At 47.0% G+C, this 18,966-nt stretch overlaps 1 protein-coding gene and 1 pseudogene across 1 annotated transcript in view; one reads left to right on the top strand and one right to left on the bottom strand.

Moving 5' to 3' along the window:
• Positions 1-321: 321 nt before the first annotated feature.
• FAM131B (family with sequence similarity 131 member B) overlaps positions 322-18,966 on the top strand; it is a 38,719-nt gene continuing 20,074 nt past the window's right edge. Inside the window, exon 1 of the mRNA XM_067570010.1 lies at positions 322-573. Within this exon, the coding sequence (XP_067426111.1) occupies positions 546-573 (28 nt within the window). The 5' untranslated portion in view covers positions 322-545. The remainder of the gene's footprint in view (positions 574-18,966) is intronic.
• On the bottom strand, positions 8,746-8,994 carry LOC137167744 (MICOS complex subunit Mic10 pseudogene; annotated as a pseudogene).

Raw genomic sequence — 18,966 nt, 5'->3', positions numbered from 1 at the left:
CTGGAGGCGCGGCTGGGTGGATGGATGCGCGGTAGATGCGCGGTAGATGCGCGCGGGCTGCGCGTTGCGGGCGGGCTCGGCGCTCGGCTCGGCTCGGCTCGGCCCTGCCTCCTGCGGCCGCGGGCGGCGCGGGCTCAGCCAATGGCAGCGCCGCTCGCGGGACCCGAGCTGTTTACCCAGCCCCCCCCTCCAGCCCCCCCATCACCCCGCCTCCGAGCATCCTTGGAGCATCCGCGCCCGGCCGCGCGGGGCGGGGGGCGGCGGCGGCGGCGCGGGGCGGAGGGAGGCAGGGACGCAGCGGGGGAGGAGGCAGCGAGCGCTGGGGCTGCCTGGAGCATCTCGGCCACCGAGCCCGGCCCGGAGCATCCCCGGCCTCCGCCCGCGCCGCTGCCGGTGCTGCCCGCGGGGCGCGCTCCGCCCGGACCATGCCCCTCCGCCGGCCCCGGCTGGCCCAGGCCGGACAGGCTCTGTGAGCGCCGCCGCCCGCCCCGCTCCTCCTCCTCCTGCTGCGGCTGCCGCCTCCTGCGCGGGGACCTGCCGGAGGGATGGGCTGCATCGGCTCCAGGACCGTCGGTAAGGAGCCGGGCGGGGGCGGCCGCCGCCTGCAGCTCTCCGGCGGCTTCCCCCCGGCCGCAGGGGCAGGGACACGGGCAGGACTCGGCTCTCGCCCCGGGGCCCCCCCGGCTCCAAGGCCAGGAGGGGTGCGCGGGGCTCTGCTGCCTCCCCGGCTCTTTGCCGGGCCGTCGTCTCCTCGCCGCTGCGGGGCGAGCCCCCCTGCGGGGACCCCGGGGGGCGAGGCAGGCTTTCCCGGGGGCTGGCCGGGGGAGAGGGGGCGTGTGTGGGCGGGGGCAGCCTGCGGAGGCTGGCCTGGGTGCCATGCTCTACCTGGGGGGTCCTGCGCCGCGCTGCACCCCCTCCAAGGGAGCAGAGCGCAGGAGGCGGTGGGTGGCTTTGCGCGGCGCTGCCTCGCCCCAGGAGGGCAGGGAGCCTGCGGGGAAATGCTCTTCCCCCTGGGGAGAGGGTCTGTGAGAGCAGCCGCACCTGCTCCTTCTCAGGGCGGGTGATTGTTACCGGACTGTCCCCATCACCGCAGTGAGCGCTGCACATTGCCCCTTCCTCGGCAACCCACGCCTCATCCGCACATAACAAACACCCAGAGTCCCTCCCACACCGCACAGCCCTGCCAAGGGGGCACCGTGCCAGGGGCAGCCCCCGTGTGCTGTGCACCCACGTCGCACAGCCTCTGTGACAGCCTCCCTCCCTGCAGACAGGGGACCCCCCCCCTCCCCAAACACAGGCGCACATCGCCTCAGAATAACACACAGGGGGTGACCCGAAGAGGAGTTGGTATGTAGCTGGAAAGCTGGGCGCTCTCACCACCAGAGGTTGGTCCGCTCACAGATGTTACCTCACCCACCTGGTCTCTCACAAATCCCCTGGGACATTTTCCACCCACGGGGCCTGCAGCCCCCCTCTGCAGCCCACGCTTACACACACACACCACCCTCACGGGGTGTACGTCACACACACACCTCATCCAGCTCACCAGTATCTCCCACCCCAAGACCTCTCCTAACCTACACAAACCCTGTACAGCCCCCGACAGTGGAACCGACTACCCAGGCGCATGGGGGCATTGAACCACTTCCCCAAAAAGCACACCGAGGGGAGAGTTTTCCTGAGAACTGTTGCTCTCCCTGTGACATCTGTGTCTGATCTGAGGATGAGAAATCCTGCCTCCTGCTGCCACCGAGCACCTCCCCCTGCCCATCAAGACAACACTCCTGGGAACCTCTTCTCACTGTGTCACCTCAGAGTAACAAACATAAGCCCCTACTTGAAGGTTTCTGCCCCTGTTCATCCTCACAGCCACCTTTCCTCCCCCACCAAGAAGGCACTGTTTTCTCTAATAACTCATAACACCAGAGATTACACCAAACCCTTCCTCTCTAGGATACTTCTTACCCAGCATGATGGCACCTGAACCCTTTCGCTTAGCAAGTCAGCCACGCTGCTCCTCCCTCCCCCCTCACTTTCCCGCAAACTGAGTGAGCACTATGCCGAGGACATTATCTATCCATCCTGCCATGTTGCCTTATCAGTGTGGTCTCTGAACAAAAGGTATCTGATCCCCTTCCCCCTACACCCTCCCCTCAGAAAATAACAAACATCCCCCGGGACACCCACTCCCAGTTGTTTAGAACTCTACTGAACTGCTCATCGTTACCCACACAGATTTTTTTTTATACATAGGGCTCCGTTTTTATGACTGGAGGCCTGAATTCTGCATTGCAAAAAGCCTGTGCAACTAGTCACCTGCATTTGCAGGTAACCATGTGTGGACATGGTCGTGTAGGTGACTCAATGTCCATCCGTCCACCTGGTGATGGTAACTAATTGCAACCTGCGTGCGCAAGTGCATCTAGACCATCACTTTTAAAAATATGGTCCATAATATCCCAAGGTCTTGTTGGGATTGTTGGATCTGTTGTAATGTACTGGCTTTGTATATGTATGAGGGGCATTGCCCTGTAGTTGTTGGGCCACGAAGAAAAGGAGAGATCTGCTAAAACTGTTAGCTGAAGGAATTTGCCTTTAACAAATATGACACAGACCTGTGTTTTAGGAGTTGTAGGACCAGGGTTCTTGTCTGTGTCTGTGTGTGAGAGAGAGGTTTGTCTAGTAATTGTGTCTGATGCCTACTGCATCAGAAAAGCAGGGAAGCTTGTCTGGAGGAATTTTGCTTGGAGTGGAGAATCTATGCTATCCAATCTTCCAGGCTCTCATTATGAAGCTTCCTCAGGACCATGAAGATGGCCTGTGTAGGAAATTAATTCTTTTTAATACCAGGTCACAGAGGTGTAAGGCCTCTGAGCTCCAAGATGTAGTTGTGAACTCAGCCCCTGACATGATGTGTATCATTGAGACATTTTGCTTAAAAAACTAGAACAATATAAAATTAACGGGGCATACATTAAATGGATTAAAAGCTGGCAAACTGTTAGGTCTCTGATGTGAACAAGGAATCAAGGAATCACCATTGAGTGGGTGTGTTTCTAATGGGGTCGCACGGGGATCGGTTCTTAGCCCTACACTATTTAACATTTTTATCAATGACCTGGAAGAAAACATAAAAACTGTCACAGAAAAAGTTTGCAGGTGACACAAAAATTGGGAGAGTGGTAAATAATGAAGGGAACGGGTCACTGATTCACTTGGGAAGCTGCTTGCAAACAAACAATATGCATTTTGGTATGGCTAAATGTAAATGTATACAACGAGGAACAAAATATGTAGGCCATAATTACAGGACTCTATTCTGGGAAGCAGTGACTCTGAAAGAGATTTGGGGGTCCTGGTGGATAATCAGCTGAACATACACTTTCAATTCAATTCTATGGCCTAAAGGGCTAATGTAATCCAGGGGTGCATAAACAGGGGAATATCAAGTAGGAGTAGAGAGGTTATTTTTTTTCTGCATTTGGCACTGAAGTGATTGTTGCTGGACTATTGTGTCCAGTTCTGGTGTCCACAATTCAAGAAAGATGTTGATAAATTGGAAAGGGTTCAGAGAAAAGCCATGAGAATGATTAAGGGATTGGACAACATCCCTTCAAGTGACAGACTCAAGGAGCTCAATCTATTTAGTTCAACAAAGAGAATGTGAAAGGGTGAGTTGTTTACAGTCTATAAGTATCTACACGGGGAACAAATATTTGATAATGGGCTCTGCAATCTAGCACAGACAGATATAACACAATCCAATCATTGGAAGTTGAAGCTAGAAAAATTCACACTGGAAATAAGGTGAACATTTTTATCAGTGAGAGCAATTATCCAGTGGGACAATTTATCAAGGGTTATGGTGGGTTCTCCACCACTTACAGTTTTTAAATCAAGATTGGATGTTTGTCTAAAAGATCTGCTCTAGGAATTTTTTCAGGGAAGTTCTATGGCCTGGGTTATACCGGAGCTCAGTTGATCACAATGGTCCCTTCTGGCCTTGGAATCCGGTCTTGCTGGCCTGATTCTTGCTGAATTGATCAAATCTGGGATCTACATGTTCCATCCCTGAGAACAAGTGGTTGTGGAGCTAGAGGGAAGAGAACTGGCACTGTACCGCTTGTATCTCTGAATTTGAATGGTTTTCAACTCAGGGCTTTGGCTCATGGAAGTTAGTGATGGAAAAGACCTAATAAATCACATTCAGTCCCTCATAGACCAGTGCTGGATTGTTCCCTAAGATTGCTCCATGGCCGTGTCCATTCCAGTTTTAAGCAACCCTAGTGGTTTCTCTCACAGTATTATTTCTTATTGGTATTACCATAGCACCTAGGAGCCTTAGTCATGGACTGGGAACCCATTGTGCTAGGTGCTGTACAAACCTCCCGTGCACCAGTTCCTATCCTAGGAGGCTTGCAATATCTCTTGTGGAGACTATTCTACAGTCTGGTAGATCTCACAGTTAGCAAATACTTGCTGATACACAGCCTGAAATATTCCTTTCCTGAATTTCATTTCTACTCCTAGCTGTATCCCCTTGCCCTAACGTATTACCCTCAGGAAGGACCTTCTTTGAAAATCCCCTTGGTGGGCCACCTGCCTCAGTAGCCAGGTGTCTCTAAGTGGAGTAAGCCTCTTCACTGATCTTTGAATTCCTGAGTGCTGTATCAGCCACCGTGCTGAGGACAACTTCTGTTTGGTTGTCAGAGATTTTGTAGCTATAATGGCATCCACTATTTGGCCAATTACAGACAGTCTCTCTCTCTCTCTCTCAGGCAGTGGAGCCAAGTGGATATAATGGTAGTAATATTTATTATGTGTATGTTTCAGGTAGATCCCATTGGGCTAGGCACTGAACAGACACAGAAAAAGGATTGTCCTGTTGAAGCTCTTGCTTTTTTTAATGAATCTGAATTTGGGCAGCAGAGTTTTTCTCCAGACTATCTTAGTGCTTTAGGGCTTGTCTACACGGGCAAAAAGCCTGCAGGAGCTGGTGCACAGCAGCTCCTCTACACTTACTCCCTGTACGGACACACTTACTACACCCTGAAATGAACCTTGTGCGCATTAGCTTAGTGCTCTTTGGCAGTGTACTAAGCCACACTTCCTTGCGGGCACATCTACACAGGGATAAAAAACCCTTGGCTGGCCCAGGTCAGCTGAGTCAGGCTCATGGGGTTCAGGCTCTGGGGCTGAAAAATTGCTGTGTAGTTGTTCAGGGACCCTGTGAGAGGGGAAGGTCCCAGAGCTTGGGGTCCAGCCTGAGCCCAAACATCTACACAGCAATTTTTAGCCCTGCATCTGAAGCCCCATGAGCCCAAGTCAGCTGACCCAAGCCAGCCACGGCCATGCTGAAAGTCTTTTATCCCTGTGTAAACATACCCTTAGTGCTCAGTAAGAATGTCCACATGGGGAGTTAGTGCAGAGTGGCTAGTGTGCTTTCAATTCATACCCTAGCTTACTGCATACTAACTCCCTGTGTAGACAAGTCCTTCACCTGGTAACACGCCCACTGGTTTTAAACTTTGAAAAAAGATTAAATTGACTTATTGGCTATGAAAGCTGCCACATTGACGGCATCAGGAACTGAAGCCCTGTACAGATCTGGTACCTGGTGAACGGTGGCTGTACTGGTATGATGGCCTCCTTCGTGGCTGACACCAGGGACCCAGAGCAGTAAGCATGAGTCTCGCCAGCTTGAGCTAAAGAGCCGGGTTCTGTAGGAGTGGCTGTAACAGACTCACGCACTCTGTGGATTGGTCATAATGGCAGGACACATAGCACACTGACCAGGCTGCTGCCAGCCAGCTGTAAGAGCAAGGGATGTCAGTTTTTTTAAATGAAAACATGGACTCTGGAGCACAGTTATGTACCAACATCAAGAAAAAAAGGTAATTATGCAGCCGCTTACGCGCATTGTGCAGGGAACCCTGTGTTGGAACTGTAGTTCAGACAACGAAAGAAGTTAGTTTCCTTGATTATAGATGTGGCAAAGCATTGCCCTGCAGAGCTGTTCAGGATGGTTAAGAGTCAGGTTCATCCAGGCTCTGCCTCCCGTGAAACAGACTTGTTGGTTATCAGTTTTCCAGCTTCTCCACCTTGGAGACCATGACGTGGGTGATCATGCCTAGTGATTAGAGTAGAAGCCAGTAGCCAGGAATAGAAGCCCAAGGTCAGAGCTGGAGTCAGGAATCAGAACCACAGGGTCAGAACTGGGTTACCTGGAGTGAGGCAAGGTGGGAGCCGGGCTGTGAAGGAGGCAGGAGCAGGCGCTGGCACAACTGTGTACAGAGAATGCTTTGACCAGCCACCAAACTGCTGCTGCTGGGCTTAACAGATGCTTTGCTGACTCTTCCCACCAATCTGGCCACGTAGCCAATCTGGTACTTGCTACAGGCCAGCTGTGCTTGTGAGGGTGCCCAGAGACTGATTCCTTTCACTTCACTGGGAAGGTCAGTTCAGTCAAGTTAAAGCCAATCTCTCTTGAGCCAGCTGGACCACTCTCCTTGTGGAAGGTGAAGATTTCTCAGTGAAATCTTGGAAGCAGTTAATTACGCTGCCTGATGTGTTTTGTAAAAACGAATGCCAATGCAATCTCTCATTGACTGAGGTGTATCACCAACCTCCTCTGGGTGGAAGGTGAAGTGCTATCCTGGGTGAGCCATGCTGAGCGGTTCTTTCCATTGATTACACAGAGTGACACTAGTGTGACCTGATAACAAGTGTAAAAAATGGGGACGGGGGTGGGGGGCAATAGGTGCCTATATAAGACAAAGCCCTGAATATCGGGACTGTCCCTGTAAAATCGGGACATCTGGTCATCCTAAGTGATATGTTCCCTTTTTCTGGAGAGAGTGATTGAGACACTTCATGACTGAGCAGCTCAGTAGGCATACAGATGAAATGGGATTTTATGACACATTCCAACCTTATACAAGGCCATAGAATGGCTCAGAGAGGTCAGTGGCATGTACAATGGTGGAAGGAAGACCATTCTGCATATTGCTAGTCAGGACTAGAGCTGGGCAAATAATGAATATTTTGGTTTGCTGCCAATTCCTAACTACATATATATATATATATATATATATATATATAGTTTCAGGTTGAGCTGAAAATGAATTTTTTTGGAAATTTTTAGCAAATTGAAGAGTGAAACAAATCTCATTTTCAAAATTTAAAAAAAGACCAAAAATATGTCCAAAATAACTGAAATGTTTCATTTTGATTTCAAGCATAACATTTTTAAATTATGTTTAATAAAATTAAAGAAAATTTCACACAAAAAGTTATTTTGAAAAAAAAATTGAATTGTTTTGTTTAAAAAAATGTCAAAATAAAACATTTTTGATTGAACCAGTTCAGTGACATTGACATGAATTCATGAATCATTTCAGTGTCGCCTAACCTGTATTTTTCACAGGAAAAAAGTTTCAGTTGAAAAAATGTTGCCCACCGCTGAGCAGGACTATAATTCCCTGAAAGATATGCAGTGCCCCCTCATCATGCAGAAGTCGCAGGATTCAGGCAGTCTATACTTCTTCAGGTTCTTCTTCTGAAGAGCTTTGGGTTGCTTAAAAAGCTTGTCTCTCTCACCAACAGAAGTGGGTCCAATAAAAGATATTACCTCCCCCACTTTGTTTCTCTAAGGGCTTGTCTAAACTCACGCTTACGCCAGCAAAACTTTTTTCGCTCAGGGGTGTGAAAAAAACACCATGTTGAGCGACATACATTTTGCCGGCATAAGCACCAGTGTAGACAAGCCCTAAACACTGGAGTTACACATTTGATTAGCAGCCTGGAGCACTGGATTAGCAGAGTGATTGGAACAGCTGCTGGTGAGTTGTATCTCAAGCTGTTGCATTCCCACTGTGTTACAAGTATGAGCATCGGCATCTCTCAAGCGTCAGCTCACCACCATGACAGGCCAGCTACCTTGAGTTAAAGGTACCACTTAACTCCAGCTAGAGATTTTTGTGTGGACGGGAATCGAGTTCGGGGTAACATTCGAGTTATCACTCAAGCTAACTGTGCTGTTTTCAGATGAGGGCGATCTAGTCTAGTGGTTGGAACAGGCAGCAGGAACCCAGGACTAAGGTCAGAGCTGGAGTCAGAAGCCAAAGGTCAAACCAGAGGTCAGGTTCTGGATACCACAGTCGGTAGTCAGAAGCCAGAGCCACGAGTCAAGCTGGAGGGCAGGGATTGGAGCAGGCAGGGCAGCAGACAAGGAGGGAGGCGAGGCAGGGGCAGGACAGAGGCAAGGCTGGGGCAGCAGGAACCAGGCAATGCAAGAGCAGGCACAGTGATGGGCAGAAGCGTTGAGACGCCAAGCCAGCAAGCTGCTGCTAACTTAAGAGCCGGCCTGCTGGCCGCTGCAGCCACTCAGGTGGCGTGGCTAATCAGGCAGCCTGCCGCAGGCCGGCTGTACTGACGAGGCTGCCTGGAAACTAGCTGAGCTGCAGGCCCTGGCTCCTGATGATACTTTCCTCTGGAGGCACCATCTCGGGGCCTCGGGGCCTGGTCTTATTTGTTTCTCAGAAGAGCTGCTCTTCCACTGTCCAGAGAGAATATACAAAACGAGACCCAGAGCTTCGTGTCGAGTACACAAACAGCTTGCTGGAGGATAAAGAGCTACTGCGAAGTGTTTCAGAAGAACATTGCCTTACTCCGGGGCACGTCAGTATTCCTGAGGAATAACCGTGATGTCTCCTTCCGTCCCACTGCCACGTTCCTAGCCATTGGTCACTGTTCTCTGACACATTTGCCACACAGAAGAGATGGAGACTGGAAATCATGTTGACAGCTGGAATAAGCCGTTCCTAATCTTATCCCTGACCCAAATGCCATAGGCCATGTCTTTCTTTTAAAGAAGATAACTGAGAAAACAATTCCTAATCCAAAACCAGCACCCAGCTGGATGGCCAAGTCGGCCGGACACCGGTCCCATTTCCTGCCCAACTTGCTCTCCGAGGCCATCTTGTCCCCTCCCCCTCGCAGTAGCAGCGGTGCTCAGTGGGTGGTCCTCAAAGGCATGCAGGAGAGCCAACGTATGGACTTGTTCTGCAGGTTCCCATGGATGTTTGCCTGGGCTGTACCCATTCCAGTTAGATAGTGGAGTTTCACTCAGACCCGATGACAGTCTGTAGCACATGTTCCTCTTGGCTCCCTATCCCAAAGCCAGGTGTCAGCTGGCGGGACTGGTCAGCATGTCATTTGTAAGTTGCCTTGGGGGCTTCTAACTGCCTCCAGAGTTCTTGGAGTAGCTGCTGGATGTGGGTTGTGAGTTTGGTAACAGCAGGGATTCAGTGGGGATCTCTGGATGAACACGAAGATGGAACCCATAGTTAGCAAAGAAGGAAATCTGTTTGGTGGAGGTGTGTATAGCGTTGTTATAAGCAAACGCATCACGAGGGATCAGGGACAGCCAGTCATCTTGATGGCAGCTTAGGAACCAATGTCGGTACTGTTCAAGGACTTGACTGATTTGCTGTGCTTGCCCTTGATGCTTGAGTGATAGGCCACTGAGGATAGGGCATTGATACTCAGACGGCATAGAAATTCTCACCAGAAGTGGGAAATAAACTGGGATTCTCAGTCAGACACCATGCCTGCAGGCGTGCGGTGGAGACGAAAGATGTTGCGTGCGAACAGGCAGGCTGTCCCCGGAGCAGAGTGAGTCACCTGGAATGGAACAAAATGCATCATCTTGGTTAAGTGGTTGATCACGACTAGAAAGGTAGTGTGGCCTTGGGAAGGTGGTAATTCCATGATAACATCCACAGAAATGATGGCACAAGGCTGGAGGTGGAGTGGGTAGGGGCTGGAGGAGGCCCCATGGTTTTGTATAGGTGGAGGTTTGGTCTGGGTGCAAAGGTCACCGGACTCTGTCGGATGCAACTAAGGTGTGTGCAGCAGGCCACCAAAAGTTCTTGCGAAGGTCTGGTCCTGATTGTGGTCTGAGGCTTCATGAGTTTGTATGGCAAGGGGATCGCTAGGTAACTGAGAGTGGACTGAGGATAAAAGGTCAGAGGCTACAGTGCCAGAAATGACTTTTGAGGGCTTGAGAATCGTGGACATAGTCTCCTCACTTGGTTTGTAGTACTCATCCTTTTGTGACAGTGCATCCACCTTCCCGTTGCTTGTCCCTGGCTGGTAGGTGACTACAAATTTGAATCATGTCAAGTGGAGGGACCAGGGTGCCTGCCGCGGGTTCAGGTACCTGGCTGTTTAAGGTACTGCAAGTTTTTATGATCTGTCAGAACTTGGACCATGAACCCAGTATCCTCTGGAGGATGGTGCCATTCTTCAAAGACTACTTTGATGTCTAGCAGTTCCTTGTCCAAGTTGTCATAATTCATCTCAGCCAGAGTGAATTTTCACAAGTAAAAAGCACATGGGTGAAACTGATCATCAGGAGCAGTGGGTTGGGAAACGACTGTTCCTAGTGCAAAGTTTGCAGTCTCTACCTTCAACATAAACAGATTGGCAGGATCTGGGTGGATCAAGATGGGAGCTGTTTCAGATTATCAAAGGCAGCCTTTGCTTCTGGGCACCATGAAAATTGGACTCCTTTTCACGGCAAAAGTGAGAGAGGACTGGCCAAAGCAGCAAATCTTGGGATAAATCATCTATAAAAATTAGTAAAACCCAAAAAGCATTGGATTCCACAGCCGTCCTTCAGTGCCACCCACTTCATGATGGCTATCATCTTGCGGGGCTCCATTGCCAGTCCTTGGGGTGAAATGATATAGCTAAGAAATTCAAGGGTGTCCCAGTCAAACTCTCATTTCTCCAACTTGGCATATAGATGGTTCTGGGATAGTCTTTCAAGAACACTATGCACATGCTGGTCATGAAGAGCTGGGTCTTTGGAGAAAATCAGAATGTCATCAAGGTACATAACAACAAAGTTGTCCAGCGTATCTTGGAATCTATCATTCATAAAGAGTTGAAACATTGCTGGAGCATTGCCTAGGCCGATATTGGATACTGGAGCATTGCATAGGCAAGACTAAATATTAATAGTGGCTGTATGAGCATGAAAGGTGGTCTTCCATTCGTCTCCCTCATGCACATGCACCAACTTATAGGCCCCACACGTATCTATCTTCATCAAAACACAGGTTACACATAGCCAATCTAAGACCTCGTTGATAAGGGGGAGGGAGGACTGGTTTCATATGGTCACCTTGTTCAGGGCCCAGTAGTAAATACATGGCTGCAGAGAGCTGTCATTCTTGACCAAAAAGCTCAGAGCACCCACTGGGAACATGGATGGGCAGATGAAACTCTACTGAACTTTCTTCTGCAAGTACAGGTGGAAATCCCAAAATTTGGGTTCAGAGAAGGCATGTATTCTGTCGAATGGGGTCTTGGTTTCGGACTGGAGATTGATGAGGCATTTGTAAGTCCAATATGGAAGCAGGATGTCTGCCTTCATCTTGTCAGAAACATTAATGAAGTCGTGGTATTTGTGGGGGATCTTGGCTCCAGCACGTGGAGCTGCGGAGGGCACCAAGGGTCCTGGTGGTCTTGCTGCATGAAGGTCAGGGTTTTCCAGCAGATGATGTGAGCTGTAGAACATACTGGTCTGGTTCTCACATCCTGGGAGACAGGATAACTGGCAATACCAGGAGTTAAAGTATAGGTCTCCTTCTGTCAGTGAATGTGGGGGTCATGGGAGGTAAGCCAGGGCATACCTAGGATGATGGGAGCATAAGGGACCTGGATTAATCCTAATTGCAGGATTTCCTTGTGCTCCCAGAGGGTGATAACCATTACTGGCAAGGTCTGGTGGGTTATTGGTCCCGAGGAGAGAAGAAACCATTCAATAGTCTCAACCAGATCTGGATAGTCCTTGCTTATGGTGGGAACAGCCTGGGTCTTAGCAAAGTTCAAGACCTTAAAGTTACCTGAGACCCCCGAGTCAACTAGGACCTCTAAGTGAAACTTGGAGCTTATCGGTAGTAAAATCAATAGAGGTGTGGCGAACCTGGTTGGCTTGCAAGAAGCTCTGATGCCAGCAAAGCCCTGCGTGCTTGGAGTGCTATGGGTTGGCTGAATGGTGGCCTCTGGAAAATGGAGATACACTCACGCCACAGCTCTGTGAGGTGATAATTTATTCTGATGCACAAGGCAATCAGATTGTTCAAACTGGATGGAAGCTCCATCTGCACAAGCTCATCCTTGATACCCTCATTGAACCCCAGCAGGCAGAAATGATGGCTCTCTGTGCTCTCTCGTTCCACCTGGTACCAGAAGCAAAGTGATTTAACTCAGCTGCATACTTGGCAATAGGCCGGCATCCCTAACGTAAGGCCGGAAGGGTCGTCTCAGTGATCCGCACCTGGTGGGGGTCATCCACGATAATGGACCTGGCTTGAATGAATTGGTCTAATTGTCACAAGAGGGGGCTGGCCTGGTCCAGAAAGTGGGAAGCCCAGGCAAGGACTCTCAGTCAACAAATTTAAGATGAGCCCTGTACAAGTCTGGTCCATGGGGAATGATTGATGCGTAAGAGGAACAGGAACCAAGACTGGTTCAGGAACCCATGAAACTTGTCCTGATCTCTGTCAAATTTGCCAGGCAGCAGAGTCTGCGGCTCCAGGGAGGACAGAGTCGGAGAAACCAGCAGGGCAACTTGCAGCTGCAGGTTCTGGACAGTGTCTACCACTTCTGCTGGGACCTAGTAGGGTTCATACTTGCCCTGGGGACCCCTGGCCCTACTTTTAGGGGCGTCTCATCTGTCAATCAACTGGGATGAGGGCAATCTAATATAGTGGTTGGAGCAGGCATCAGGCCTAGTGGTCAGAGCAGGAGTCAGAAACCAAGGACTAGGGTCAGACCTGAAGTCAGTAGTTAGAAGCTGGAGCCAAAGGTCAAGCCAGAGGGCAGGAACTGGAGCAAATAAGGTAGCAGGCAAGGAGGAGTGTAAGGCACAGGCAAGCTGGGTGCAAGGCAGGGGCAGCGGAAACAAGGCGGTAACGCAGGAGCAGCAAGCAGTGGTGCCTATGAGCACTGAGCAGCTAATGAACTGCTGCAGCTGCTGACTTGAGAGCCAACCTTCTGGCCCCTGCAGCTAATCAGGTTGCATGGCCAATCAGGCAGCCTGCTGCAGGCCAGCTGTACTGATGAGACAGCCTGGAGACTAGCTGAGCTGCAGGCCCAGGTTCCAGACAGCTGTGAAGACATAATTCCCTGAGACTGCTGGACAAAGATAGACCCTGTGGGTCTCTGTATGACTCCAGCTCCCAGACTGACTAACACAGTTCGTGCTGTCTAGTGTCACTTACACACGGTCTCCTTACATCCTGGTTTGGACTGCAGTGGAATAGACTGCTGATGACTCGGTGACTAGATGACTAATGTTTCAGTTTCTCAAGCAGGCACTCTGATTTCTATGCTGCCTCAGTGCTGAAATCTGCACCAAACGTGACTTTGCCACAGCAGCCTGAACTAGTTGGGAAAATATTCCCAAGACATTAAAAACAAAGGACATTTTCAATATAGAAGAAAAACCCAGGAAAACCCAGATGCTGTAGAAACGGATGTTGTTGGCTTAGTATGTAAGTCTCGTCCGTCTGAGGCAGCACTGACTCCATGCCCCAGCATGGTGTGACAAGGGGCAAGAGACTGTGCTGCAGGAAAGGCCACCCTTCGCATGAAATATAAAATTGAGGTTCTGATCACCTGGGCCATTTAACCCCCATTGGCATTTTGTTGCAAGAGTAGAGTGATAACCCGAGTGTCATGGCTAAATTCTAATTTGAGTAACTACATTTCATCTTCTTAAAAGTCTCCCCGCAGCTTTAATTGCATGTGATATTAATCACTTTCTGTCCAGATTTATGCATGGTGTCCTGTTAAATGCCTGTTGTCTTCCACCCCAGAGATGGCTGTATTTAAAAGGTAGAGAGAGGACGTGATCCCTGCATACAGAGTCTCCATTCCAGTGCTCTGGGAATCCTGTAGGCTGAAAGGGTGTTCTAGAAATGTGAAATTTTATTCTTATTATAATGTTAGATCTGTTTGCTTCTGACACAGCTTGCCATGATGTGGAGCGTATGAAATGAGTTGATAGGTCTCAGCCCAGTCCAATGCATGACATCTTTGTCAAAGACCATCTCCATCTCTGGCACAAAGGGACCACCTAGGGTGCTAGCTCACTCCTATTGTAATCATTATTATTGTTCGTTTATTATTTGTTTTGTGGTAGCACCCAGCAGCCTAGTCAGGGAAGCAATAGGCCCCGTTATTCTAAGCCCTGTACACACATGTAATAAAGACAGACCTTGTCTCCATGTGCTTACAATCTGAGCATGTAACAAACCAACAAAGGGAGGAGAGAGGTAACAGTGGGAACGGTCATAGTCAGCATAGTAAACAGTGGTCATCAGCACACTTACTGCCTGGCCATTGTCAGGAGTTTTGTAGGCACTACAAGAGAGGTGGATAATTTGCAGGGGGACAGTGTATTGGCTTTGTGGATGTTTATGGGGAGCACCTCCCACGCAGAAGGGGCAGAATAGGAGAAAATACAGAGGGGCCTGAGGCAACAGTGGCAGTATTGGCAGGGTGGAGGTGGGAGTCAGTGGCTCGGTGGCATATTAGAGTTACGTGGGACTAAACCATGAAAGGCCTTAAAGGTAAAGTCAAATTGTTTCTGATACAGGGGAAGGTAGGGCCAGTGGCAGGATGCAAACAGAGAGTGAGGGTGACAGATAAAAGAGCCAAGATGATCTTAGCAGCAGTGTTTGGGATTGACTTGAGAGTGCATTTTTAGTTTACAGAGAATGATGTGCTGGGGGTAGAAACCTAAATCAGTAATTTTTCCATTACATGGGCACCAGCCCCCATTGCCTCCCAGTTCCACTGCCTCTCTTATCCAGGGAGTCAGGCTAGATGATCTAATGGTCCCTTCTGCCCTTAGAATCTACAAACAGAATCTAGAATCTGTGAACAGAAAATGGCAAATTTTTGTTGTTGGAAATTTGTTCCTGTTAATTAATTATGTTTTCCAACCAGCTCTATTCAGTTTACAAATACAAAGATATATTCTCTAACCACCAGCCCAGAAGACTCCGCCTGGGCTCGGCGTGGCAAGCTGGGCTCTTTCCTCCTCACAGATCATCACAAGTAAACAAGGTTCTGCAGGCCAAATTAGGTCTTTGTTAACTTTTGTGCAACCTCATTGTCTTCACTTGATGCCTCTGTAGCTCCTGAACAGTCCCTTTTCTCCTCAGCGGGCTTGCACAGGTGTCACTGATTGGCATTTGGTAAACAATTCTGTTGATGAGGCCCAAAATGGAAAAGTACCCAACTCGCATTGTCAGAGCCGTGCAAATATATTTCTGCAGGGCTAAAATGTAGAAAAGAGCAGTAAAAACGTATTTTTGTCAGTACAGACAAGAGTTAGGACTCTGAATAGACAGTGGGGCTGAAATTCCCCTCTGTTGGGAGGGTAAACACAAGGTGTGTATGTACCACTTCAGTTCCACTAAATCCCTGTTTTGAGGACAGTAGTGATGAATTGGTATTGTGCTGCAGAGGAGTGAATTGCAATCAGGGACAGACCTGTGGAGTCAGAAGGTGCCATTTTTATAGTCACTCTTCTGAGAAGAACAGGATTTCTATGTGAATAGATAATATCACTCAATCAATTTTACATTATATATGTTTGAAATATCCAGGGCCCAATACTAACCAAAGATTATGATGTATGGGACAAAACCCCAGTAAACATGCATCTGAAGATCTGCAAATAAAATCTATGGACCTGATATTTGATTTTACTTACACAATGTAAATTAGGAAAATTACCACTGAAATAAATGCAGTTCTATCAGTATAAGTAAGAGGAAAATTAGGCCCACTTTTAATACAGGAATGTTTCCAACAATGGTTGAAATATAGCACTGAGATGATTTTTTCCGCTAGTTAGTCTTCAAAAGAGAATATTCTGTTTCTGGTGCCATTGCATTCAAAGCAACATACCATACATTTCCTCTGTCACTAAAAGAGTGGGTCATATTATTTGTGGCAAATAAACTTTCTGATAAGTGAAACATTTTTCCATTCCTAAATCATTCAAAGACTGATCCTAATTTCCATGTCTGTATTTATTGTTTGCCTAATAGTTTATGAGGAAAAAATGAAAATTGCTCATTCTGAGTATTCATTATTCACAGTGTGTAATTGGTCACTTAAGTTACATTACAGTGTTTCTGCTCTCTGATGGGATGACTGACACTTTAAAAACAGGAGATTATTTGTAAAGAATTAATAATATGACCCCAGCAGTAGCAGTGGAGGGAAATCACTATGTTTATTTACAAATCATTTCCTTGTATTATCTGACCAGCTTCAATCACAAAACACCTAAAAATGTGATAGGTACACACTCCACACCTACATAGCATCACTCCCAGTGATATTTACAACCAAGACCAAGAGAGAAACCAACACTTGAAAATTGTACTTTGCTCCTCACTAAACCAAACAATAAAAAGACAGCTTAAAGCCTATTGTATGAGCAGGTCAAAGATTACAGCAAACTAGGTTGTTAGCGAGCCCAGTACAGATGACCTTATTAGAGTCAAACGAACAAAACACAGACAGACGTACCAAATATAGTATCAGTGATTACAGACTGCAAATAGGAACTGAGAAAACATACGGCCCATTGGAAACCCCAGGAGGATGGACTTGTAAACATCATGACAGAAGAGACATTTAAAACAAGACACTCTTCCTACAAAATATAAAAGACACAAGAAATAGATAGAAATAGAAGAAAGTCACTAGAAAAAGAAAAAGAAAAAAGATCCACTAAGAAACTCCCTGTATGGATCTGGGAGAACTGAAAAACATGGCTGGAAATATGGCACAGTATATGATGGCCTGAGCTACCGAAATAGAAATGGGCAGTAATATAAAATGGACATGGTGGGATAGATTCATCTAGCCTATCTCTTGGATGTTTCCAGGACATTTGTCACAAAGTGGGTGATTTCACATTGCTCTGGGAATGTTAACTTTTGCATTTTCTGACCTTTTGGTGTTCACATTGAAAAGTGGGCTGAAAAGAGAAACAAGTATTTATAAGGCCCCACCTCCCTTTTATTTTGTTGTATGTTTTGCTTCTTTATGATGCGTAAAGGTCTGATTTTTTTTAAAATTCACTTTGTTCTTTACCTTAGAAATGCTAGGAGTAACCACTTTGACTTTTCCTGACTTGATGTTGGACCAGAGGACTTTAATTAAAGCTTTAAAACCTTTAGTTGAAGGGATGGTAGTGTTAAATTGTTAACAAAGAGATCTTTTTACCAAACTGTTTGTCAGATGTTGGAGTTAAATTTGTGTTCGACAAAAACAGAAGGCCCCCGCCTTCCCTCCAAAAAAAGAGCTTTAAATATTTTGACTAAAAATCCTCTCCTAAGTTGCTTGGGTTTTATTTCCTTTTTACCTGTGATGCTACATCATACTAGTTTTCCAGTCATCTGTAAGGTATTCCAGGGCAAGATCTGAATTTCTAATGTAAAAAACTATTGGGGGAAAAAAACCCAAGAAGATTCTAAAGAGAACAACAACAACAAAAAATCAAACAACCCCTAAAACAAAAAGACAATCCCTTTCTGCCCTTCCTTTTATATTATACAGAAACAAAAACGGTCAAACTCATTTTTCTTTTCATTTTCTGGTTGCTCATCATTTTAACAGGGCAATCAAGTAGCTCACATTTGGAAGAAGACACCCTCAGATTAGCTCTCTGACCAATTCACCCTTTAAAACACTTTCATCAACTTTATTTGTAGGGTGAGCAGGACCTGTGCTCTGGGAGATGATAGAAGACTGGGGCTGGAGAGAGATAATGATTGGGAGAGACTGGGATAGAGGTAGGTAAGGAGGGCAGAGAAATAACATCTGAAGGGGGGGAAAGGTACAATCGGAAAAGAAAAACATCTTGAAGTAAAAGAATGTTTTAGAGGGAAAAGTAAAGCTCATGCACCAAAAAAGTTAACATTAAGGATGGAAGAGACTGAAGAAAAGATATATGAAAATATAAAAGGAAATGTGAAGAGTGAGGCGGAGAGGGAAAGAAACTGGAAAAACAACCACAAGGAAGAGACTAATTTGTTTTAATAGAAAATGTGCATTATTCAAATGCACCTCCCATTTAGCTTGGTGCAACTCCATTAAGTTCAGTGACTGAGAGCAGAAGTTGGCTCTTTGAGTCTATGATTTAATGTTGTTTTGGCTGTTTCTTGAAGAAGCAAATCTGAAACTTATTCCTGACTTTGGACCGGAGAGGGTATCCCCAGGCCTGACCCTATTTAGATGCAAGTGTTACCTTCTCTTCCTCCTCATTATGTGGTGCCGTAATGTTTTGTTTACACAGATTTTTGCATTTAATTTCTGTGCTTCAAATGTTCATAAACTGATTCTGATTTCCTTCCAATGTGTTCATTTTCTCCAAGTGTTCACGGAACAATTTGGACTGATAATTTTCAGCTTGTGGGTCATTCATGAACTTTTCACGTTGACTATTCACTATTCATTATTTCTAGTTTGCAATTGGTCTCATCTTATGGTTTCTGTTCCATGACTGGGTGCCTGAAACATTTCAGTAGGAGAATGATGAATGGTAAACAAGACACTTTTTGGTGTGAATTTGCAGATAAATAATTATGTTAAAATGCATGAAGCTTTTGGGATTTGCAAGGATTTTTGCAGATACCTGCCAATCTAACATTAATATTTTGTACAAATTGTGTGTGAAAGAAAATGTTAATCCCTTATAACTTGAGTGGTTTTTAAAGTGAGTTTTAAAGGAGCCTAAAGTAGGTAGAAGCCCATCTCTGATTGAAGTTCAATTATTCACTGTTATATATATAAGCTGATTTTAATGTGCCTTTATCCTCCCCTAGGAGGACGAATCATAGGTATGTTTTGCCATCTTACGTT

This window comes from Emydura macquarii, unplaced genomic scaffold (genome assembly GCF_026122565.2).
Source record: "Emydura macquarii macquarii isolate MOO-44397 ecotype Brisbane River unplaced genomic scaffold, CSIRO-AGI_Emac_v2 contig_2979, whole genome shotgun sequence".
Taxonomy (NCBI): Eukaryota; Metazoa; Chordata; order Testudines; family Chelidae; genus Emydura; species Emydura macquarii.
This window is presented reverse-complemented; position numbering and strand designations above follow the sequence as displayed.